General features: G+C 30.9%; 3 protein-coding genes across 5 annotated transcripts in view; all 3 read left to right on the top strand.

Moving 5' to 3' along the window:
- Nucleotides 1-756: 756 nt before the first annotated feature.
- Nucleotides 757-8,477, top strand: LOC127064795 (probable cytochrome P450 6a13; the record flags this gene model as incomplete). Its single annotated transcript, XM_050996351.1, has 6 exons — nucleotides 757-773; nucleotides 5,553-5,847; nucleotides 6,366-6,885; nucleotides 7,016-7,237; nucleotides 7,913-8,164; nucleotides 8,240-8,477. Coding segments are annotated over 6 exons (1,485 nt in total), but the record flags the coding sequence as incomplete, so codon positions are not given.
- LOC127064650 (uncharacterized) lies at nucleotides 1,322-2,943 on the top strand. Its single transcript, XM_050996015.1, has 4 exons — nucleotides 1,322-1,423; nucleotides 1,653-1,805; nucleotides 1,997-2,152; nucleotides 2,289-2,943. Exons 1-4 carry the CDS (start codon nucleotides 1,361-1,363, stop codon nucleotides 2,430-2,432), a joined length of 516 nt encoding a protein of 171 aa, XP_050851972.1. The 5' UTR covers nucleotides 1,322-1,360; the 3' UTR covers nucleotides 2,433-2,943.
- Nucleotides 8,478-9,148: 671 nt separating the features above from the next.
- The window catches only part of LOC127064634 (hemicentin-2-like), a 28,423-nt gene continuing 10,536 nt past the window's right edge, over nucleotides 9,149-27,035 (top strand). The window contains exons 1-2 of one of the 3 annotated variants that reach the window (XM_050995970.1): nucleotides 9,149-10,249; nucleotides 10,371-10,577. In XM_050995970.1, the coding sequence (XP_050851927.1) occupies nucleotides 10,493-10,577 (85 nt within the window). In that variant the 5' untranslated portion in view covers nucleotides 9,149-10,249; nucleotides 10,371-10,492. Of the gene's footprint in view, nucleotides 10,250-10,367; nucleotides 10,578-13,550; nucleotides 13,797-27,035 lie in introns of those variants that run through there. The other 2 variants (XM_050995971.1, XM_050995973.1) reach the window with 2 other exon arrangements.

Below are 27,035 nucleotides of genomic sequence, written 5' to 3'. Positions count from 1 at the left end.
TATGCGCCTCTTTGTGAGCGCACTGGGCGAATGCCAATGTTAACAGTCGATGGGGTATTCGGTGCGGTTCGAGCGTTCTTCGCGATACAGCGGCACGCCACGACAGTGAGCGTGATAACAAGGAAGGATCCAGGATTAAATGCGAAAGGCTGCCGGGAAACCGGCCGGTTTCGTTAGTTTGGGCTGATCAAACGTTCTTTTTACTTACCTTCACAAAAAAATCAACGATTGCTTACATTTCGAACTTCGCTCTCTCATTTATTGGGAAAGAAAAGAAAAGAAAAGAAAGTAAACGTTACGTTTATTATTCAAAGGAAGTTAGAAAGTGATTAAGCTTTATAGTACTTTAAAAAGAATTTTATTTTATTTTATTGTATTTTTTTTTTTATTTTAATAACATTAAAGACAAATTGTTTGCGATACTCGAAGAAGCAGATGTTTGTTATTATTTTATTATTCGTTAATAATGTTAAATAATGTTAAAAATGTTAAAAAGTGATTAGAACGGATATGATTTGACTCTATGTTTTATCTTTAATAATATCAAGAAAAAGTATTTGTACTTAATATTAGAAGAGGAAGGAGTATTTATTGTTATTTTATTATTTCAATCATATGGATTATTTAATTATTAAAATGGAATTTACAAATTGATTAAGATGATTTTAATTTGATCGAATTTATTTTTTTAATAACATTAAAAAGAAGTGTTCGTAGCACTCGAAGAAATATTCTTTATTATTTCATTATACATAACTTATATTCATTAGTTGGTTATTAAAAGGAATTACAAAGTTATAAGTTGTATTAGTTTAGGACGGACCGAAGTTGATTTTATTTCCTTCTTTGATAACATTAACAAGTGTTCGTTATACTTGAAAAATCACGTATTAACATGTCGTAAATTCATATTCTCTTTTTTCTTTATATACTTACGAGATATCACGCAACGTGTGTTATATAAAATTTATTTTTTCGACGATATTGGATTAATTATATACGGTTTTTTTATTTTTCTTTCATTCATTTTTACAAATGTTCTTTATTATTTCAAGAACAATTAATTTCGTTGTTCGATCTTAGTGGTTTTATTTTAATAACGATCTTTATAAATTAATAACTGCAAACTATAGAGTTTTATATGGAAGTGTCAATATCGTGATTTGTTACGTATATAAGTAAGAACATTATTAATAATAATCAACCGGTGACAACAATGAGCAAGATTCTATCGCGTTAACGTGAATCAACGTTTCGTGTCAAGTCCTTTTTCCTTTTTAATAAAATATCTGATTATATAATGAATTGTGGTAGTATGAATGTCAGTAGTTGCTAGGAAATAGTTGTGACAAGTGTAATAATGGACAGGCAAATGTTACTTTTATTGATTGGATTGTGTGCATTTCGATCGGTATTAGCACAGGTAAATTTTTTGTCTCGTTTTAATAGATTTATGAAAATATTCGAGAAAAAATTTATAAGCGAATGTAGAAAAGTATATAAAATAATAAACATAAAACTGAGAAAAAAAGGATAAAAATATTTATACATATTTTATATAATTATTCTATATTTATTAAAAATTCAAATGAGAATTTGTTTATTCTTCGAAGAATAAAGAAAAAGCAAAAAATAATTTCTTTTGTTTGCAGAACGATTTACAGATTATGATCGATAATATTGACGTAAAAGTAAATGAAGATTACATTGGAACTTGTAATATAGATCCTTGCGAGAACAGCGATATGATACCCATGCTAACTATCGATTGTGATTTTGTGGAGGAAATACCAGAAGATGCAATAGTAAGAATGTTAAAAGTATTCAAATTTATTGAATTTCAGTAAAAAAGTTGTTATATAATTTATATAGGATAATTGTGGATCTGCAAAATCTTTGTTAATGATATTTATATTGTATATTTGAATGTATATAATAACAATCTTTTCCATTTACTTACATTTTTTAATGCATGCTATTGTTTAATGTATTTTAGTTACATTCTGTTTTATATGGAATGATTAATGGTGAGCCTACTGATCCAACTGGTGTTGATATAGAAATGAATACATGCCAAATGATAAACGATACTATGATTATGGGTCCGATTATTAAGGCAATGAACATGTCCGCAGCATGTCCAATGCAACCGGTAAACCAATTTCTTCTTATTTTGAATTTTATGAGCCGGCGATTTTTAATATGTTTGTTAATGAATTGAAATGATTAACCATGAACTATTATTAATCAATATTAATTTATTATTTATGATTTTTTGTATATTTCAGATGAAAATGTCTCTCAATTGTTATGCTGTACAAATGGATGAATTTCCTGATTATTTTCCATCTGGTGAATACAATTTCAATATTGTTTTGGATTATGAAGATGTTAATATCATAACATTGGATATATTTATGACTTTTTATTGATACAATTTCTTATTGTTTCTCACTTCTATTTATTTCGTTAGTATTTTTATCAATTAATAGCAAGTATTTTGTAAAATAAATGGTTAATATATATGAATATTTTGGTCAGTATAAATAATTAAATGTCAGATTTGAATCAGGATTGCGTCATTTATGTTACGTACTGATATTTTATTGGAAACATTAACCATTTCTTTAAAATATTGATCAAATGTTTAAAAATACTAACCCAATAAATAGCAGTTATTATTTTTGAATGTTACTGTAATGTTTCTCGCGATAATATTATAACATTCTTCTTTATTAATAATCCCACGAATTTCCTCTGATACTAACACCTCTATGTAACTTGAATACAGAATTACACAAATTTGACTTCTTTTCAATTTCATTATATATTCGATAACAGAAGAGCGAAATTCATTCCGTGATATGCGTATACTTACATGCATGTATTATGTAAAATACATATCTACAGTAATTAATTGGACTCGAATGTTAATTAACTCTTTCGGTCTACTTTTCTTTTTTTTTTTAGCTAGCATTTCGATGTAATTTCGAAGATCGTTAAATAAATAATTATAATCAATGTATGAAAATGAGTTGAGAGGGTGAAAATAATTAACATTTAAGCAAGAATCGAGAGCGACGAATCATGAAAGAATACGAGACTTTCTCGAGGCTTTCTAACGGCTGCGGTTCTGCGGCGTCGCGGTTCCGCACGGACGTGGCCGTTTCCGTGACGGATAATTAAGGCAGAAGAATGACTGTGACATTTTTGTTAGCCCGTTTCCAGGTCCCGTCGGAAATGCTATTCATTCGCTTTGCACGTTTTTTCACGTTGCTAGAGAAGCTCGACTCGAACGCGTCTTATTGACGGACCGGAAAGCAGGAAAAACTCCATTTCCGGTACAGGCTAATGAAGGACGACGTTGTCTCTCTCATTCACAACGAACAATTCTCGAGGAAAATGGGTTGGAGTTCATCCTCAGTCCATACCGTGATACATGCAACTTTTTTATTTTCGCTCACTCGCTTAAATTTTTTTTTTATTTTGGTCATGAAATTCTTTTGCCGATTCTTTTCTTTAAATCTATATTTTTTATCTACTATTCAATCAAACAATTACAATTTATAACGTTTCATTAAATTTCTGATAATCGTTGTGTTAGATAATTATTATTTCTAATTATTTACGAGAATATATTTCGTTGATAATTTTACTTGGTCGATCAGTAAGAAACCTTTTTAGTAAAATGTAAAATACAAACAGGATGTAATATTATCGATGAAGAGTAAAACGCTGTTTCCACTCTGATATATATTTTTTTAATTTAGATATAAATATTGAGGCCATAATATCGTTCGATTATTTAATATATCCAGCTAATTATCAGGTAAACATAAAATATTTCTAATATATATTGATTGCAGTATATTTATCAATTTATTGAAATTTATTAGAATAATGCAACGGGGACGTAATCCTGAGATACAACTTTCAATAACAAATATTCTTGTTGAGCGTGTGCAACACGTATTTGTCTATTTTGTAAGATATATTTTGGTTTTATTTGTATGGTTCGACAGTTTATATATATCTTTTTTAGTTTACACGTTATATTAGAATAAATATTTTCTATTTTTAACGTTTACGCGTGAAGCTATTGTTAAAACTAAGGCTATATGCTGACCACTGACGACCAATTATAGGTGACCGTTAGATTCAAGGGAATATATGAGAGTTTAAGTATTTGGTTTTGGCTATCAACGAGTCGTTGGTGATTAGGGTGAACAGTATATTTAAGGTCGAAGGTTTAAATCGGGGATAAGATAAAAAAACGGTTATAAGATAATTTGTGATTATTTTTCTTCGACTTATAAATATCTCTTTTTTGGTTAATTATGAGCAAGGAAAATAATAAAGTTAGGACTTTAAGAAATAATATATTTTTTTAATTCTTCTGATAGAATGGTTTTTAATTAAGTTGACGAAACATGGAGACAATCTATCGTAACGATTCGTTGCGATGTTATCCATGACGAGTCACGAGCAAGGGGCAATTAGAGAAAATCAATGTCGAAAAGCGGATTTGCATGTTGCACTTAATATCTGTGATCGAGTAGAACTCAATTCGCGTTTTAACGATGTATCTAATAGACTATTTCTTTTTCTTTTTCGATTTTTCTTCTATCTAATCATATTATTATACATATTATAAATGAATATATTTATACGCATTCCAATGTTTAATATATATATGAAACATTAGATATATTTTATTCGAAGTCGTATAAATAATGTTATTACGGATTTGATATTTTATAGACAGAAACAAGAAGAGAAAATAAAAATTATCTGTATTATTTTGTAATTGTGAATGATGATTAAGTGAATTCTATAGAAAATTCAAAGAGGTCAAAAATGTTAGAAAGAAGAATAGCATGTATAAATTAATTTAAAATTATTTAACATAGAAACTTTACGGAAATATTCGGATCCGTGATGTAGGTCATTAGAGATATGTTAGACTAATACGCGGTACTAACTACTAATGTTACGATTTTGAAAACTACAAAAATTTACATACCGATTTACAGAATCCAATATGTTTCAGGCATTTATTTAAATTTCGAAAGTTTTGATATAATATAAAGATATAGTATTTTTAATTTGATCATTACTTACTGAATAATTATTAAATCTTTTCTTTCCGTAATCTGAATTATAAGATAACACAAAAATCTTTCCTTTTTTATTTAAATGTCTTATCTTAAATAAATACTTTTATTTTCTTATCTTAAATACATATTTTTTGTTATTTCAATTCAAACTAAATATGTTTATAAGATATAAGAAAGAACTTTCTTAATTGAGTCATTACGATAAGATTATTATAAAATAATTCTCGAAGTGAAAAAACAATCAGTATTTCTCTGGCTACTGTCAGAAATTTATAGAATTAATTTACGAATGGTTTAAATTACATCGATTTAATAATAAATTATATTGAATAAATAAGTTTTTTTATTCATTCGGTTTTTTTTTTAATTTATTAGTATAAACGAAAATACCATGACTTTTACTATGGCAGAAATAATATGTTTTATATTCGCGAGTTTGTTATTATTGTATTACTATCTTACACGAACATTTGATTATTGGAAAATTCGAGGTGTAAAAGGACCAAAACCGATATTAATTTTTGGTACTGTAAAAGATGTGATACGAACTAAAATATCTTTATCTATTTTTCTCAAGGATATGTACGATAAATATAAGGATGAACGAATGGTTGGTATATTTGAAAAGGATGTACCATCATTAATTCTACGTGATCCTGATCTCATCCAAGACGTGCTTATTACGGACTTTTCTGTGTTTCCTGAACGACCGATGTTTTCTAATGAAAAGGTGAAATCAATCTATAAATTTTGCATTTTGTTCGCTTAAATATTCAGCAATAAACGCTAAAATGTTGCATTCCTTTTACTCATTTGACAATTATTGTATCTCAAAAATTAGAAAAAAGAAATTACGATAAAGATATGACAGTAATAATAATAAATTTAATTATATTAACAATAGCTATAGTGTGTATGGAACTTAAGTTATAGAATGGAATTAAATCCTTTTATGTACAACTTCTTAAATTTTTGTTTTTGTGTATAAAAGAGATGATATATTACTACATTAATAATATGTTAATATAACAATGGAAAATTTTGATTGTAATTTTATGATAAATATGTATTTTGTTTGTAAACTGCAACGTTCATATACATAAATACAAAATGCTGAAAATATAAAATAGAAAACGTTTCAGATTGGCATTTGTATTGTCATTTATATATTTATACGCCCATAATTTGAAAGTTATTTGATTTGAACAAAGTACAGGAATAAAATGCGATTTTTGTATCTTTTTTTAGCACGATCCTCTAACAGAGAGTCTCTTCAGAATCAAAGCGTCTAAATGGCGACCGTTAAGAACAAAGCTGTCACCTGTCTTTACATCTGGCAAGTTGAAGAACATGTTTCACTTGTTACTCGAATGTTCCGAACATTTCGAGAGATATTTGATGCAGATTGTAGAGAAAAACGAGATAGTAGAGTGCCGGGATCTTACTGCTAGATACACTACTGATGTTATTGGTTCTTGTGCTTTCGGTCTTGATATCAACTCCATCAACGACGACTCAAATGAATTTCGTCGAATGGGAAGAAAGATCTTCCGAAATGATCTTAAAACTTATTTCAAAGAATTAGTTCGAAAAACGCCATGGCTTTACAATATTATTGGTCGATTATTTGTTGATAAAGATGTCGAAGAATTTTTTATAAAAATTACGATGGATATGATACATTATAGAAAAAGAAACAATATCCGTAGACATGACTTTATCGATATTTTGATAGATCTGAAGGATCAGGAGAAACTCAATGATTTTGGTAAGATTTTCCAGAATTTTTTGAAATATTTATTATTTTGTTGATACATATATTTTGTATTTTATTGAAACTCGAATACATCTATTCGTAAATATGGAAAAATATTTAAATATTTTATTATTATTTATAGAACTGACTGATGGTCTTATTACCGCACAAGCTTTTGTATTCTTTGCTGCTGGATTCGAGACATCTTCGACTACACTAAGCAATATGATGTACGAATTGGCAAAAAATCATACAATTCAAACAAAAGTTCGAGAAGAGATAAAAAAAGTCCTCAAATCGACTGATGAAAAGATTACTTATGATTCTTTAAAGAAAATGAAATATTTGCATGCCGTTTTTCAAGGTACATACATTCGTGTAAAATGATAAGAAGAAAAAAGGAGATTTTTTCATTTTTATTAAAATTAACTTTATTCCAGTAAAGAACGAGTCATTATTAATTAATGATAATTTGCCATCAATATGATATCATCGTCATGAATATCATTAATATGAGTTATTATATACATTTTTTTACGAATTTTTATATATATTTTTATATATATTACGAGAAATTTTATATATATATTGTTACATGTTCTGAATATCCTTCTTCAATTTCTAAAATTACATAAGCAATTAATTAGTTGTCAGTAATTTGATATCTTTACACGAAAAAGTTTCCTAATGGAAGAGATTTCTTTCATGCGTTGTTTCAAAATTATCATCAATATTTTCGCGAATTAGAATTATTTCAGACGGAGGAGGATTGTACGTGATGGTAAAAAATATACGTATCGGTTAAATAGCTCTCTCGATCTCCCGATTTCAGCCCTTTTTATGGCGATATTTGAGAAGCAAAGTGTATTCTTCGCAGATAAATAACTTAGAAGAATTATGAATATCTTAGAAACGTTTGACCTTTCGACCTGTATTTGCTAAGACTTTTTTATTCAGTATAGTGTATTTTGTGCACTACAAATACTGAATGTTTTTTTTTTTAACATCCTGTGTAATATATCATAATTATTTAACACAGAAACTCTACGAAAATATCCACCGGTGATGTATCTTGTTAGAGGCTCATTAACGGATTACACGTTTAGAGATACTAACGTTATGATATCGAAAGATACAAAACTTTTCATACCGATTTACGGAATCCAACATGATCCAGACATTTATCCCGATCCCGAAGTTTTCGATCCTGACAGATTTATGGACGAAGTTATGAAATTGAGACATCCTATGCATTTTCTACCATTTGGAGATGGTCCTAGGAATTGTATTGGTAAGAGAAAATTACATTGAATTTTATTTGATATATATATATAAATATGTATATATGTATAATATCTTTTTATAGGTTTACGTTTTGCATATATTCAAACAAAGATAGGCCTCATCAAAATTCTTAACAATTATTTAATTGACGTTTGTGAGAAAACACTAACACCATCGTATCCTTTGAATATGCAGGATGTCCTAATGCTACAACCGACGTGTGGAATATACGTAAAGCTATCACCCATTACCGCTTCCTGATGCATTATGCACGAAATTATACCGTCATTTGTGATTAATAATACTCTTACACTCTTATAGTTAACGTTGTATTAAATTCGAAATTATCGCTATGCAGGAGATTACGATGGTATTCATAATTATCACCATACATGATAATAATCGTTCTTAATTGTCATAATCTTCTTTCCTTATCAATTTATTGATGATAATTTATTTAATAAATAATCAAAATACATGAAGATCCTTTCTTGTTTAAAAACATACAAATTTCTACTATGTATATAGTTTATTAAATGTAACAATAGAGAATACATTTCTGGAAATAAAAGTAATGATTATATTCTTAGAAAGCAATTTGTTTTTGTGTACTTTATATTTGAACATAGCTTTCTGAAGAATTAGGTATTGAAGATAGATTGAAAAAGTCTATGTTGTCTGTTCGTGAGACTGGTAGAAGAAGAACGAAAGGTGACTTTTTTTTAACGTTTATTTGGGTAACCGATCGTTTCGTAAGATGGCCAAGAAGAGAGTTTAGTTTGTTCGTCCGGGTCGAAGAAGGTGGCCACGGCTGGGTGGTATGTTTACGTGACTGTGCGTTTGTATTTGTGTGGGTCTCGATGGCCGGCCGAGGTAGAGGAAAAGTGATCGGACGAATACTTTGAGCGACCGTCGGAGGGCGACGGAGTCGCACGAATCATGCCGAGCTGAGCCGAAAGCTTCGTGGCCCCTGTCAGTAGGCCTGCCGCAACGCAGCAGTGAGCGCGCCTTCCGTCTTGCGTAGGGGTCTAACGCTTTTCGAATCTCTTTCTTCACTCAGGTTTCATTTTTATTATCCGGTAAACATATTATCAAATATTTCGTACAAAGTGCACAATTTTACAAATAGAAAAGTCAATTTTTACGTATTTACGTGAAGGAGAAACGAACGAATAATTAACTCATCGAACGAAAATAGAAAATATTTGCTTTATTTATAAACTCTTCTTCCGAATAATATTCATTTCTTTGAAAATGAAGAATATTATTAGTGTGTATGAAAGAACGAACGATTAAAATTTCGTCGATCTCATCGCGTTGTGTATCGCAAATTAAGTATCGCAAGTGTGTATGTTTAACTCTATGAATAATCTAAACGATTTCTTTCTATAATCAAGATCGAACGAAAGTGATCGAAAGATTGGAACGATTTGGAAGGACGAAAGGAAAATTATAATAATTATGAGATAAAAAAAGAAAGATCGAAGGAACGTGAAGAGGTATCGAGAAGTGTAATAAGGTATCTTCGTACGAACGTGCGTGGGGTGGCATCGATGTCGCGATAAAACGTATATACGAAGATATATGAGTATAGAGAGAGCATCGATATGACGTTGTCTCGTTGGCAGTCGAGGTGTTGCAGGAGTATCCATTGGTTTTCGATTTTTACAGGTCGCTCGTAAGTCGGCCCATTACGTCATTATCGCTCGACGATGACGGGAACTCGTTGGTGCGTATGATAAGTTTACCGATGTATATAAAGGGTCGTCGGTCGTTCGAGCGTGTATGGATATACTATATAAGGGGTAGGATCGTTCGATCGAGTAAGTCCATTAATGTCGCGGCAACGACGATACGTCGAAGCATAAATAGACGGGCTGCTGGCGTCTCTTGGTGAAAATGAACGATCGCTCGAGTGAGGAAGAGAAGAAAAGGGAGGACGACGACATCATCGTGAGAAAGAGAGAGAGAAAGATAGTTGTATTCCTGTCTTCGTTCCATGAATGAAGAAGAAAAATCTTATCGAGATCTTCGACAGTTAATCAACGTTAGTTACGTGAACTTATCTCAAATTGAATAAAGCTTCGAATTGGTACGTGTCTATTATGTGTTTTACGTGTGTGCGTTAGTTTAAGTGATAAGGAAGTAGGAAGAGGAAGGATCTGAATTTCGGATTATCGGAAGACCTGACTCATTGAAACTCGACTTAGCAGGTACTTCGGAGAAGTTATACGTTCGTGGAACGTTAAAGAGGCCGATATTTGAACGAGAACGGAAGACGGAGGGATTGATAGAGATAGAGATAGATTCGTCTATCCAGTTATAGCGACGCAGGATGTTCAGGAGAATGCTTTTGCTGATGAGCGTTTTCGCTCGGTTTGCCGTAGCGGAAGTTGTCCTCGGCGATGTCGACGAACCTAGTAAGTCCCTTAAACTACATACAAGGATTCTATCCTCATTCGCTTAGAAACGTACTTAGGAGAATTAATAATACGTACGTCTAGGTATAGGTAGGTATATACGTACATACGTATTTACGTTGTTATTAAGTTCTCGATATATCGACGGCTTTCAACGGACGACTTCAAACTTTTTTATGATTATTTTAACTTTCGATAGAACTTTTGTCGTACTCTTTACTTTCTCTCTAACGAAATTTTTTATGTTAAATCTTTTTATGTATTCTCGACACTTTAAGTTCGACGTTTTTTAAATTTGATGTTAAAAGCTAAATAAGATGTTTTTGAAGATAACGAAGCAATGAAATTTCAGAGAAATAATCATCGAAAGCTTTTAATCTCATTAGACAGATCTTCTTTATATGGAGAAAAATCAGTGAACAATATTTTCGCAAGGATGACATCCAAATGGATTAAAACGTACTGTCGTTTTTCATCGCTGACATTCAATTTTGTGGATTTTCCAACATGATTAGTTTCGAAATAATTCAACCAACAATCCCAACGCATTTCTAGGACATTGTGCGAGTTCGCATAAATCGTGTTAATTAACTCAGCTAATCGTGCTTCTCGCAATTCACATATATATATACATATATATATATATTATATTATATATATTATATATATGTTTGTGTGTATATATATATACATAGATATATACACATATATATATAAAATTTTTATTTCTAATCTTACCTATAATATTCTGATTTCTTTAATGGTTCTTTTTAAAACAAAAGACACAACTATATGATAAATATCGTAACGATAAACGATTTAATCTCGAAATATTATCGATCGTTGTCACGGTTTAACGTTTTCCAGCGCTTTTTCGCGATGTGATACGTCTCTTGGCAGCGTTTTTACGCGTCGCTCGTTGCTTTTCGATGCGAAATAAAAAAAAAGGAAATGGAGAAAAGCGTGCGTACTTCCAAAAGACAAAAAAGGGAGAGAGACAGGCAAAGAGAGAGAGAGAGAGAGAGAGAGAGAGAGAGAGAGAGAGAGAGAGACAGAAAGCGTTTATCTAAAAACACGTGTAAAATAGAACGAGCTCGGATTAACAGAAGCTCGCTCATTTATCGTTGGCAAAGACAAAAATCGTGCTTTTCATGTTATATTTTGTCTCTGCTTTTTCAAGGATGGGATAGTGTCGAAGAACAAGCAAATGCAATGTATCGTTAATCCAATATATCATTTTTTTCTATGTTAACTTACGATTCGCGTAAATTTACGCGATCAAGTTTTCTTCTTACGTTAGTCTTTTTTCTGTTTCTTTTTCTTTCATTTTCTTAAAATTCATGTAGAATTTGTTCATGAAAAGATTCGGTAAATTCGTGTAACTATTTGAAATATTAGCTTGTATGCAGTAATTCATGCCTTAGGGTTAATTTAACATTTATTCTTAAAGCATTGAATGCCCTACTTAATCAGATCAATGAGACTCAGATTCTTGCTCAGTCTCCTTGGAGTAATTGTAGAATATTTAATTTCTTTCTGTTAGATAGTTCATCTGCTTCTTGTTTTTTTAATATGTTCTATTTCTTTTCTGTTCATTTTTACTTTCCACTTTAAGAACTGGATTTGTAAAGTAAATGCAGAAGTTAAGAATTAGCGTTGGCCTCATCGCGCGAAATAATAGTGTAAAAATAAATGTGTCATCGATAAAAGTTAAAAAAGAAGTATTTTGTGAAATGGTTATATCAGCAATGTACAAGTTATAAAGTATACGTCTTTGTGGAATATCAGAATTTATTGAATATTGATTGGAGTAATTGTCTTAAACTTCGACTGCAAATTTTCTATTTGGTAAGTAAGATTTAATGAGATAGTAATATGGAGCTGGAAAATTGTTTGCTGTTTCAAAGCGCGAGACTTTGTTAAAAGTTTTCCCAATATTTAGAGATATGGCTGAACAGTATAATTTTTTTTTCAAAACAAATAATGATGGTATAGACAATTTTATGCACTTTTTGGATCGTATGAAGAATGTTTTTTACAAAATTCAAATTGGTAGTCGGATATGAGCTTTTTTAACGAGATAATTATTTTCAGTCTGCTGAGTATTATTTTCTTGTTTTATTTTTGACATGATTGATAGCACTGAAATTGATCTATATGAAGTCGATTAGGGTAACATTTTTTGATAACATTATTATTTGCTTTATTTTTCATTTATTAAAATGAATATAATCGCCATACTGTAGAGAATATGATTATAGCATTAGAAATTCTTTTATAATTTTTCTAATGATCAGATGTCAATGTCTGGTGTTCTCTTTCATTCTAAGTTCGATATGATTCTTTTTATTTTTTTAAGTGTAGCTACTGAGTTTGAAGTGTCTTTTGCTGAATAGGGACGAAAAACTTTAAATAAGTGTTTTGCTAACGCAGTTGCTTTTTCGTCGCCGGTTTTAGTTCGCTCATCATCTATTTTTCTAATCCTTGATCCAGAAGCTTTTGAATTTTTCAATCTTTTTGCCGTCTTTCAAAATGAATAGTCAGCATCGCTCGCCAAAGACAAATTAATGTGTTGTAGAAATTCTGAAAGATATAATTTATTAAATTCTTGCAGTGTTACTTGTATGTTCTCTGTTACGTTAAATAGCTTTTTGTTATATGGAGTTTTTTTTTGCATCTGCCAGTTGTTTCTAAGCTTTCTTTTTTATTTCTTTTTGTTTGTACTATATAACTAGAATATGGATCTATAGAATCGTTTAGAATATTTAATGAAATAACTTCTGAGGCAGCGTTATAAATAATTTTATAAAAATCATAATCAAAGTTTCTATTTGATTAAGATGTTTTTAAAGATATATTATAATGTGATATTATAATTTTAAAGATATAATATGATATTTTATTTTTCATTAAATTTCAGTGTATTGATTTGTATTATTATTGTAAAGAAAAAATACGTAGTATGTCGTAGTTAGAAGTGGTCTTTGTTTTGGTCTTGGGCTTTGTTTATATTCTATTATAATAGGAGAGTGATCGGAGCGTAGACACAGACAAGATTTAGCGACCGAATGTTTATTGTTATTTCTGCCTATAGAACAAAGTCATAAAGGTCGGGCATCTTTTCGTTATCTTGGAGTCAGTCGTATTTAGTCGCCTGTGGAGATAACATCGAGGAAGAATTAGTGTATCGTCTGTACGAGAAATCTGTCTTCGATATCTGTAAGTTTTACCAATTTTTCGTTTTAAAATCGAACAAAATTCTTCGCTTTAAAACCGCTTATTAAAAATGTGGGATTAAAAAAAGAAGAAAAAAATCCGTCTATTGTTATTTACTTATTTTATATCTCGACGGATTATAAACTGTTACGATAGTAGTTGAGCTGATAAAATATATCGTTCATAATGAGAAAAACTTTAATTTCGTGTATATCTTTAGCTGGCATTCCAATCTGCGAGAATTAGTTTATGATCCATTGTGATTTTTATTCAACGTGAGTTTTACAGGGAAATCTCGCATTGTGTTATTTCGGTAAATTTATTTGTTCGTTATGAATGTTTATAAAAAATTCCGAGTTTTCGATAAATAGAACGAATTTAATTTTTTAATTTTACAGATATTCGAGATAGCGATTATTACATTAATTTTTAGTATAGCCAGAAGACCGATATTACATCAATTTTTATTTTACCGATATTACATTAATAGTGATTATTACATTAATTTTTAGTACAGTCAGAAGACCGAAATTTAGTGTATTGAAAAATACCTCTTTTTGATATGGGTGGAAAAGAAATAATCGTGTTTAATAGGCGAATTGTAGATTTATTTGTTATTTTCTTATGATTCGAATTCGATCATAAAATATGAAAAATTTTTTTCTGTATCGTATTGAACTATAATACTTATTAACCGAATTTTATAGTTTAACAGTACTAATTGAGTTTTAATGTCATTCATGTTAATTTTTCATTGATAATGTTTTGATTTTAATTTTTGAATGAATATCTCCAAGAACTACATTATAGTTTTCGTCTTTTTTAAATTGATATGTGTGATAATTAACATTTTTTTCCTTTAGATTCGTATAATGTAATAATATATTAATATTAAATTTTGACTTGATTACTACGCAGCTATTAAATAGTATATTTATTGAAACTTTGTTTCTATAAAGATTCTATTGTTTGATCTTCTACGAATATCAGTGACGACTTCGGTTGTTTATCTCGTGCGACCTTTAACGTTTGATTATCGTTAACAAAAAGGATCTTGTACGAATTTGATAAAGGAATATCCGCTAACCATTTATTGATATTTACATTAGATGAGCAGTTTACACGACTGGATATATGGTATTTCGCTTGTGAATATACAGGATATTAATATCGATAGGATTATCAATCGCTTCTATATCCATGTCTACTTATTTAACTTTGTTACTATATGAGATATGGATGCAGAGATAATTCTATTTTTATGCAAATGATTATTGATAATATAATAGTCACCTTTCTTTGTCAAATAAGAGAGGTATACTAGTTTTTATAGTTGGTACATTTTTAGTTGATCTTTTAAGATCGACCATGGCCTACCGAGAGATGGACCACCGGCGATAGCCTTTAGCTTAGAAACTATTTAGATTATTTTAGACACGTTTAGTTTACTGTTAAGAAACCGATATATAAACATTTGCTTTACAATTGTAACCACATGTTGGATTCGAATGATTGCTTCGGTAAAATTCGTTACAAAAGTTAATGTTTTGTAATACTACTTTTAGATTAATGCAGGAAATTGTAGAATTGATGACGTAGATCATAGAAATAGTTGAAATTATATTCATTAAAACGGGTTTCTTCATTTTCATGAATAAAATACGCTTGTACGTTCGTTAAAACACTTTTAGAATTATTTTATATGAATAATAACGAAATAAGGACAAATGAAATGTCGATTTCATTTCAAAATTATAGATTCTTATCATATAGCGACAAAAATATTAGATATAAAACTAATTGGATAGGAGCAAGTTCTTCTCTCTCTTTCTCTTTTTTTCTCTCTTTCTCTGTCATTCTTTCTTTCGGATTATACTAAAATTTGGTTGGTTAATTTAATGAGTTTAATCGGTTGATGATGTGAAAAGCAACGTTCCTGAACGTCAGTCATCGTTAATTGCATCCGGGGGTAATATGCAATGTTATTATATATACAGAGTGTCCGAAAATTATCCATAAAATTTTATTTTTTAATGAAATTTATGACGACACATATAATAGGATTATTATATAAGAATTTTTAGAATTTGTATTTTCCGAAAATTTTTTTATAAAAGTAACAACGTAACAAACATTCGATATACGTGCATCATTAATGATTCGAAAAATATTCAGTCAATATTCAAATGTTGTTGTATAGGCTGCAGCATGTTCACATTAATTCATACAATAGCAGCTGCGATTCTTGTTTTTAAATCGTCTATATCTGTTACCTACGTATTGTAAACATAATTTTCGCTGAATCAACAGTGATTTCCAATATCTACCTGGATATACTGTAGCACTTTATCTATCCACAACTAGAAGAATTGCGTTTACACATCATTTTTCAACAAGATGGCGTATTGCTGCATTGGGCCTTGAGCGTCCGCAAATCCCTATATGAGAAATTTTCAAACAGGTCGTGGAGATGCAATTTATTGGTCCACCCGGGTACATCTCCCGACATCACAATCTATGATTTCTTTCTCTGTAGATTTTTGGAGATTTTGAGACACTCTGTATATATTATTTAAATACTTAGTTAAAGAATTTATTCGTCGAACTTATAAAAAAGAAAAAAAAAGATATGCAGTAATAAATGAATGAAACTAATTAACAAATATAACAAAAAAAAAATAATAAATATATATAAAGTAATATGAATTTCGAGTATCAAGATAACTAACGTGTACGTGCTCGAGAGTCATCGAATCAATTATGCTCATAATAATGATCTAACGTAATATACAGGATGTTCCAAATTGTATACATGCGTTATCAACATCAAGAGGAAAAGAAGACACAGCGCTTATTAATTTTGACACGGCCTAAAACGCGAATGGCATGGAGAATTCGGCTGTCAATAATTGTTTTGCGGTACGTCCGCGTGCACGGCAGCCACGACTCGAGCGCGTACTCGACGACATCGGACAGGACCGCAACCCGTTTATTTAATCGATGCATTATGCAAATTGACATAACGGCTCCACCTCGGACCCGGTAATCGACCAGTGTCTCTACGGATTCACAATAGATATATGACGTACACGTTGAATAATTGCCAGTAGCGGTTCAGAAATTAAAAATTAAACAGTCCTTCAAGTTTTTCGTGTCTTTCTTTTCTTCTTTCTTTCTTTCTTTCTTCCTTTTTTCTTCTTTTTCATTTTCTTCTTTTTTTTTTTTTTCTTTCAACCTTCTTCATGTTGGCAAACTGGGGATAAGAGATCTAGTCTAGCTTATCTCAAAAGTGTTATCGTTTTGTATGGATCGTGAGAATAACGCGAAACTTCTTGACAGTTATACGGGAATCGTAATTACGAGCTCGTATTTCGCACGCAATAGGTCGGTCGTTGCCGTGGAGCCCTAAATTCAGTCGAGAAGAGAAAAATGAAGAGAGTTATCGTTAATAGGCACGCGAATCTCGAGCGTGAAAGACGTTAAAACCGAGTCGAGTAGCCGAATTTCCTCGTTGGGGTGTCGACGATATAAATAGACTTTTGCTTGGCGAGATATCGATGATGTTCGAATATAAGTGGGGAAGAAAGAGAGAAAGAACGAGAGAGAGAGAGAGACTGAGATAGATGGTTTATCAGAGCATTTAGTTTTATCAAAATACTCACAATATTATAAACTTCATATCACGATATCCCATTTCCATAAACACTTAATTCATTAAATCAATTCGTAAATGATAATGAATTAATAAAATTTATATAAATATGACTGGTTCGTTTGCAAATAGCTTATAAACAAAGATTCCCCGAGGGAATTCTTATTTTAAATATCGCTATATTTCTATATGAACGATCGATTTTATCTCGCGTTGGTTCACGCATTGGGATTAGATGTGACGTTTCGTACTTCATAAAGTATAAAATGTGCGATGCCACGATCGTCTCCGTTCGAAACAAAATACAAGTGTAATCGTGAGAGCATGCGAGTTTGTGAAGAGGAAGGGAGAGAAAAGGAGTGAGAGAAAGAGAGAGGAGAGAGAGAAGAGAGAGAGAGAGAGAGAGACAGAGAAAGAGAGTCAAGACGGACGAGCCACACGACGTTCCGTAAGAGAGAAAAGGAAAGACGATCCCTTGGGATATCATTCTCGTCTATATAGCCGTGGGCTTTACTAGTAAAAGAAAGAGAGAGAGAGAGAAAGAGAGAAAGAGAGGAGAAAAAATGGGTTTCAACGTCCAATGCGAGATACGCGGTAACGATCGGTGATTCGAGATAACCGGAAACTTCGCGTAGCTCCGGGCTTCCGGGCATACGATGTCGTCTCTCTCTCTCTCTCTCTCTTTCTCTCTCTTTTTCTCTCTTTTTCTTTTTCTTTCTCTATTTTTTCCCCTGATATACGTTGGTGGTTTACCTGTATACTCACGATACCAGAACATTTTCCATTCTATGTATGTGCGGAACGTTACGTTACAGTCTACTCTCTCAACTCTCAACCCCGTTTGTAAAACGAGCCGAGCTGACATAAAAAAGGCCATTCTTCATTTAAACGTACGGTCCTTTCGTAACGACGGCGGAAAGAACCAACGTCGTTATCCATTGAAGACGATTCGTTGATATTAATTACTTTTTAATCGACTAAGACATAGAAAATAAGATGGAGAGATAGATAGATAAATAGATAGAAATAGAAAGAGAAAGCGAGAGAGAAAGTGAGATATAAAGAAATATCGACAGACAAATAGAAAAAGACAAAAAAGAAAAATTCGTATTTGGTAAAAGTACGACATCGTCTCTCCATCTTCTCGTTTCCAGCTCATCGCACTTCTGTTTCACGCGTTCGTAGGCGTATCTACTCTTGATGCAATGTCGTAACATTTTCCATTTATAAAGTAACGTCGAGCGTCATCCCCTTTAGCAGTAGCTGCCAGAGCACGACCGAAGCTTTCGATTCGCATGGGAAACTATTCGATCCGATTTCCCTCGTCGCACGTGCTTCACGTAGATTCTTTCTATCTGCTTTTCTAGCACCGGAGAACGAATATTCTCTTTCTTTTTCGACTATTCCTTTTGGATCACGGACTACTTGTCGGCACGTTTCCTACGTTCACGCATATTCCATATACTTTTATTATGTTATAATATTGACTATAAGAATTTACGATAAATTAATTATTTATCATCAATCTGTTTATTTTTATTATCGCAAAATTTGTTAGTTTATTTATTAGCTACGATATCATTTAAAAAGAATATATTTATAGTAGTCATTAACGATACTTAAGTCTTATTCTTAAGAATAAACAATCGTTTTAAGCGACGTACGATATTTACTATTTATGTACAAGTAATGTACGATATTTACTATTTAATAATGTTTTCAAAATGATTCTCCAAATTGTATATTAGATTCTGTTCGTGATGAGAGTCTGTTGAAAATATATTTTCGTAACTCGTTGGATAAAAAATTGGCAAATGATTTTGCAAAAGTCTAAAAGTGCTGATCCGATGGAAAATAAAAAATGAACAAAGAATTGGGAACATCTAAGGATTATTTTTACGTTGGTGCATGAGCAATGACTTGTTCTCTTTCTCTTCTTCTTTCTCGCCAAAATAAGTTGGAAGCAGCCGGGCGATATGTGGTATGAGAGAAAACACGAGAGCACGGTATTTCAAAGTCCGTGTTGGGACTAACGAACGACTTTCTCTCTCTCTCTCTCTCTTGTTCACTCTTTCTCTGTGGAAAGAGCAGTACAGGCTGGTCGTGGCTGGTCAAACTTTTCGCTAGAGACCGTTCCACGAAAAGCATAGTAGACGAAAATTTAGCTGGGAACTCCGGCGAGCTGTGACTAATGGACCACTTCGAAAGCCGTGGCTGCGTATTAACCTGTTAACTATGTAGGTCTATTTTAAAAATGTGTATCTACGTTATGTAGCAAAAATTAGTAGATGACGAATATACTAGTCAAATACAGAATATATACAGTTGTTGTAAAATCGAATTAAATTGTAAAGAAACGGTAGTTGATTTTTTGAAATGTCAATAATTTTATTGATTAAATTCATTGATATTATCGACAAAACTTAACTTATTAACTGTATTTGATGTGTATACTTGTCAGTATACTGATAAATGTGCAAAATGTGTAATTATACTTGTTAGAAGAAACGACAATTTTTTTTTGTATAATGACGAGTATACTCGTTATGGGAGAAAAGTAATTATCTTTAGCTATCTGACTAAAATTTTAGTGGAAACTAAAAATTATTCTTGAATTTAAGACATTTTAATATATTTTGTAAAAGTAACAGGGAAAAAGGGTTGACAAATGTTGCATTACAAGAATTAGGTGTGGACATTAAGTCGCCGTAAAAAATCTTTTATAACAACAACTGCTGACTGTTTAATGGATTCTTTTTCATTTCGTTTTAGCTTCAAAATATTCTAAAAAGTCTTTAATTCACGAATATTTTCCAGTTTTCACTAGGATTTTCATTTAAATAACAAGAGGTCATTTCTTGTTTCGAAAACACGAACGACTATACTTGTTATAACAAAAAATTGCCATCTTTTCATGTCGAATGTATTTGTTAAACATGGTCAGCAGATCGACGGCCATTGGCTAGAACCTCTTTCCTTTTTCGTCATTTTTTTTTTTTACTTTGTTCGTTTCCTCTTCTCTTGTTGACCAGTTTTACCTTCCGAGATTTCTCGGAATCTAATTCTCTCGCTGTCTCGCGCGTTCTAATTTATTTCTACTCTTTTGTGCCGGATCTCTAATTAGTCAGACGTGTTTTCTGTGAACGTCAAGTTTCTACAAATAAAAGGATTCGATGAGTTTTATGCGACAAGCTTAAAATATTAATATTTGTGTTAATATAGAGAAAGGAAAGAAGTATCGTGTAATCTGTAAAAAAAATTATAGAAATTATTAGTTGAAAAACATCGTTATTATTTTATTTATTCTGTTATGTATTTGCAAATTCAAAGAATCAGTTGTGACTCGATATAGTAGTAAAGTATTCGTTGCAATATAATAATTCATATAAACACTGAAGAAAATAAAGGGAAATTTGCATATAAAGTAAAAGATTTATCGTGTCGGAAGATCATTAGTTTTTTTCCTCAGACTAATTAACGTAGCGTTTTAGCTTGAATCGCTTTGCTATCAACTTTATTTGCACATCGATTTTAGATAAAAAATTTACGAAACCTGGTTGTTTTATTTAGACATGGTAGTTTAAATGTGAGTTAATGCTGCTTTGATCGTTGGTGTGTGTGTAGAAAATTTTTATTCAATGTGAAAAATATAAAAAATTAAGATCCCAATATAATATAATAAACAAATTTAAGAAAAAAGTATAGTTTTTAAATTGTAAATAAATTTGATATTCTTTTAAAATTATTAACATTTTTTTAAATATTTCTAGTGTTATTCTTTATATTTTAATTTATTTCTTTATAATAATATTACATATATATTATATATAATTTATGTATTGTATATTTTCGTTAGATCATATATTATAGCATTAGTACCAACAAAAATTTATATTCGATTGAAGAAAACAAAAAAATCGTAGAAGGGTCAATGAACGGAAAAGGCGTTCCTCTGGTTCTTATCGAAACGAAACTACCGCCCGTTAATTATCATAAGCCCTTCGAAAGAAACTCAGAACTCGGCCTTTCTCCCTTAGCTTCCTGTATATCGCTCACGATATCTTGCATTATCTCTATCCCTCGATCCTCCAGTAGGATCTAGTTTGAAATCGTATATAGCTGAGATATGTGATCCTGCTTTCTACGTCCGATCGGAAGAAGAAGATTTCCGGTGGGGCATAGGTCGTGACCCTGGCTCTACCAGAGCTCTTTTAGAAAAGACATTTTACCTCTTCTTAACAGAGAGGGATCTTTCTTTTCTTCTTTCAAATGGAGATATCTGATTTGGACAGGATGCTGAAAGTATGTACATATATAAGTAAAGTTGAAATAACATAAGTATATAGGGTAATAGGAATGTTAAGAAGGGCAAAAAATAGAAAAGTAGAGAAAGATAGAAAGAAAGAGAGAGAGAGAGAGAGAAAGAGAAAGAGGAGGGATAAGAAAACACTACAGTTCAGTAGTAAACTGATTGATCCGTGCGATTGTTCACGGATTCGCGATTGTCTCATACCGTGGATAGCTGAGAAAAGAAAAGAGAAAGACGTTATATCGAGAATCGAAAGAAACAGATAAAACGAGAAGACGAAAAAGGAAGAAAGAGAGAGAGAGAGAGAGAGAGAGAGAGAAACGAATGGAAGAGAAAAAGAGCTTGAGATAGTCGGACTTTCTTTTCTTTCGTTTTATTCTCGAAGAAGTCGGATTCATTCGATCGATCGATCGTCCAAGCATTTACCATCCCCTAATATCACAACCTTTATATGTTTGTTGTTTTCTTTCTTATTCATCAGTCGTACAGTTTCGAGGAGTCGAAATTTAATATCGTAGCGTTTGCATCGTAGCTGGCATCGTTTGTATCATTTTATCGAATCGATTATTTGAATCAAGAAAAATCTTTAAGATCTTCGAATCAATTATCTCGATAGAGGAAACTCACGAGACTCTTGATTTCTTCCGCTTAAAAATTGATCGTGTTTTCTTCTTTTCTTTTCTGGTTAAAAGCAAAAGACGTTCTTCGTCTCTCTGGGCATCACTAATGTCGACTCATGAATCTTTGGATTCGTTTAAATTCACTCTTATATATTTACGTCCGATTCTTCAAGTTTGTCTTCTAGAAATGTCTTCCATTGTCTTCAAGAAATGAAGTCTTTTCTTTGTCGCAATTAACAGCCGATCTAAAAAGAATAATCCACGTTTTTATTCACATTTTACTAAATGAAATATTTTTTGGAACGGATAGTGTTCGTCTTTTGATGATGGAATTCGTAAATCGCGTAAATCGAAAGATGAAAGATGAGTATTAATGTAACGATTAATTGAATATCCCTTTGTTTAATATGTATGTGTTTGTATATATATTCTTTTGTTTTCAATAGAAATAAAATCAGAGTTTATTTGTCATTTAGTTTAATATATATAATGTAATATATTTAATATATATAATGGTCTGAATGATTAATACAGGTATTATTTATAATGCCCAGTCGTTATGAATAATGACAAACAAAATCGGGTAGAGTAATAAATTTCATGTAGTTTGTCATAATTTATCATGGATCAATATGAATATTGCTATCATTGGGTAAAGTGATAATAATGATTCCTTTTTGGCAGCATTAGAAGCTGTTGGGATTGGGAGAGGGGAGGAGAGAAGAAGGGAGGAGTAATAATCCGACTGTGATCCGATTTGCGTCATGAGTGCGCATTGCATTTAGTATTGAATTGCAAATTCATGCTGCAAGTACTATAGTTAATCTTCTCGGACATTTTAATATTTCTTGTTTTTTTTCTTTTTTCATTTGTAAGGAATTTTCTAATATTTTCTTATAAGGATCTTCTCAATATCACCTTGAGAAAGAAAAGAAAGAAGAATCTCGACTTGAGTTGTGTAGTCTAGATATAGTGCTAAGAACATTGAGGAGCGAGGAGAAAACGTGATAGCCACTTTCCATACCACCTATTTAGTTTTCTAAAGTGATCCCGAGAACTTTCTAAAATTCAATAAAAAATTGATATAAAATAAAATCGGTTACTGTAATAAGTTTATTACAGAAAACTATCTAAAAAAATGCAAACCTAACAGTGAAATTTGTTATAGTACGGTATGGATTAATTGTAAGTGATTAATACAAGCATTATTAATAGTAAAATGATTCAGCATATTAGATACATGTTATTTAGAAATATATTTTTTTATTAATATGAAATTATGACCGTAATATGACCCGTATAATATGAAAATGTTGTACTTAAAATACATTGAAATAATTCACAAGAATTAATAATACTTGATGGAAAAATACATTTTTTTTCTTTTTTCTTGTTTTAAATCGAATTGCCTAAAGGGAATGTAGTTGTGTTTATAATGTCTGGTCAATTTAATAAATTAATTAATATTTATCAGGTTCCGTGGTCATTCTTAATTATTATTCATAATGACTGGACATTATTAATCATTTGGTCTATAAAATATATACTAACATATATATTAACATATATATTATACTTTGCCCAGTAACATATGTACATTTAGAGATTCTTTTATACGAAATTTTTTGGAAGTAATTAGATCCTTGTTGATTTTTAATTTCGGAGGAATACTTTTTGTTATAATTTCGTGTATCTTCTTATCTGCCTGAGTAAGTATTGATATGAGTCATTCCTTGATTCTCCTTGAAGTAGATTCTAGCAAGAATATGCAAACGTCGTTTACGTTCGGAATACTAAGCATCCTGGATATAATATTAAGTAAACCCATGCAAATTTGTGCTGAGGTAATTGTCGATATTTTGAAGTTGGATTGCTTTGATAGACGATTCTACAGATAATAAATGTTTGCTCCTTTATCCATAACATTAAACATAGTATAGATATAAAAAGAAGTAGAATATTCGCATAATTCCCGGTTCGATGGATCGGCAAATCGCTCTCTTTCCGGTTGGTTCCACTAAAGGGAATATACGCATCGAACAACCCACGTGATTCTATGCACGGATCACGCTTTTTTGAACTAACATTGTAAACGAAGATAGTCGAGCCTGAACTATTTTGACGTTGTAAGAGAGAAAATGATTTAAGATAATTCATATGGAAAGATATGATGTATAGATATACCTATATAATATATGCAGATTTATAGGGACATGCTTGATATAAAAATTGTTTATCGTTCTATCTAATGATGTAAAATATTAACAATATTTTAATAATAAAACATTTTATTTCTATTCCGAATATGTTTATAGAAATCTTTGTATCAATTGAATAATCTTCGATATTTTTATATATTTATAAGGTATTTGGTGTTCTCTATTCCTAGAAGGAACAGAGAATGGAGAGTTGTGGATGCTAATGGATTATCGAAGATATCGATTCGAGATTAATTATGTAATTAGGAAACAGGAAATTATTTCGTGTATATGTACATACACGTGTGCGTATGCGTATGTATATGTGTTTCTAGGAACGACGCATCTAATGTCTCGATCTAAGCTTCAAATGTATTCGGTTCTACGTTCTATCTACCCATCTATTTACCTAACTGTCGGTGCTTCGGTTTGTTTCCAATGTATACACTATATAGTCGCTGTAGCACTTCACGATACTAGATACTAGTTGAAGTAACACTTCACGATACTAGATATGTCCAAAGATAATATTCGGACGTTTACATGGGAGAATATATAGATATATATATATATAAAACTTGGTCGTTTGGTACGATCAACTAGAACTTTTTACCGTTCGGTATAGTAATTTCGTATGTATCTTCAGAAGTTTATCCATGTCAATTTAAAAAATTATTCTTCTTTTAAGTATTTTACTAATGATCCAAAGGAAATTTTTTATAATATTTGTTATAACATTTATTCATTTTATCATTGAAACGAATATATTTTACGAGCTATTCTATCTATATTTTTGTTAGAAAAAAGTTAATTTTCTTTCATTCTTACGTGAAAAAGATATATTTGTGAAGAGAAAATGATGAAAAATAAACTAAAATGTAATGGATTAAATTGTGTTTGTGAGTGTATTCATAGAAATAACTTTCAATTACAATCAATTCCAAAATTATATAGTTTATTAATTTGTAATTATATAAGTACTTACGTTATTTTTACTTTCGATTTTTTTCAAATGATTTATACTTTATTTGAAACATGTAAGATTTCTTTTACAAAAGAAACGTATATTACTTAGAAGGATACAAAGGAGAAATGTTGTCGTGCAATTTGTAGAAATAGCAGTTGCGAGAAACTTCTTTAACAAGAGAAAAGATGTAATCTTCTGCTTGATGTATCATAAAATTCAATTTTAAGGTACACTGAAAAGAAACTCAAGATACGACGGATGAGGTATTAACCATGAAATTCGGTGCAGCAACGTGACCACGTGTGCAGTTAATTCATCTAAAAGTCATTCCCTCTTGTCATTATTACATTTTTTCTTTTCATTTCAAAGCTTATAGAAAGATTAAAAGGGATTTAAAGAGATATTTGAAAAAGTAGATTGAAAATTTTACATAGAATATTAACAAATAAAATTAATAAAAGGAATATACGTCAAATACAAGAATTCTATACATGTTTTAGAAAGGAAGTAAAAAGAAAAAAAGTAAATAAAAATTAAAACAAGAAGTAAAGAGGATGCAACGAAGGAGAATTCTGTAAGTAAAAGTATTTGATATCTTATAAAAGAAGTCAAAGGGATTCATTCGAAACATTAATCTTTCGAGTTGATGATCCAGATAGAAAACATTTAAGTCCAAGAGAAAGAAAAAACAGAATTAATTCTTCGTTTCTCATAAATTCGTATAGCTATTTGCAATGACATTTAAACCTTTAGCACGTAGATTGCTATGAGAGAGTAACTAACATACATAAATGAAGGTGTAGGTAAACGTTAGGTTTGCGGAAAGCTGATGGGATTATTAGACTGCTGAACTCGTTAAATAATGTAATATAAATTAGTTTCAAAGATCGTTAGATCATTTTTCTTTAAATATACAGTGTGATTCTAAAAGATTATATTGAAATTATGTAAAGAAAGAAAAATGTAAGAATGAAAGCGTACAAGTATTTGTACTTTGGAATCAATTAATTTTTCTTTATAACGTCCTTTATAAACATGGACAATTTATAGTCCTGTCTAAACTATCGCGATAACAATGTTATTCACGGAAATAACTGTCTTGTCTGCTTAACTATTTGTAAGATAAAGTTAATGATACTCGTGGATGTTTTTTTCGTGCTCGTTTGATCGTTCAGCCGCTATTCGTAGAATATTTTCTTGCTTGTAATGTCTGATCACTAATGACTATACTCCTTGCATGTCAACTATGATAATTTATGGATGGATAATTGGCAGGAATTCGTTCGACTCTCGTTAACGTTCCCCTTACGATGATTCAACATGGAATTAATTTAATATAGATCGTGCGAGCTTCAAACTACGAGGTTCTTTAACTCTTCACATTTATCATCGGGGAGTTTTCTTTGTTTTTTTATTTCCTTTCCATCCACCTTGTTCATAACTGTTTCTTTCTCTTCTGACGTAACGATCGATAAAAAGACTGAAGCGGTCTTTCG

Source organism: Vespula vulgaris, chromosome 6, assembly GCF_905475345.1.
Source record: "Vespula vulgaris chromosome 6, iyVesVulg1.1, whole genome shotgun sequence".
Lineage (NCBI taxonomy): Eukaryota > Metazoa > Arthropoda > Insecta > Hymenoptera > Vespidae > Vespula > Vespula vulgaris.
This window is presented reverse-complemented; position numbering and strand designations above follow the sequence as displayed.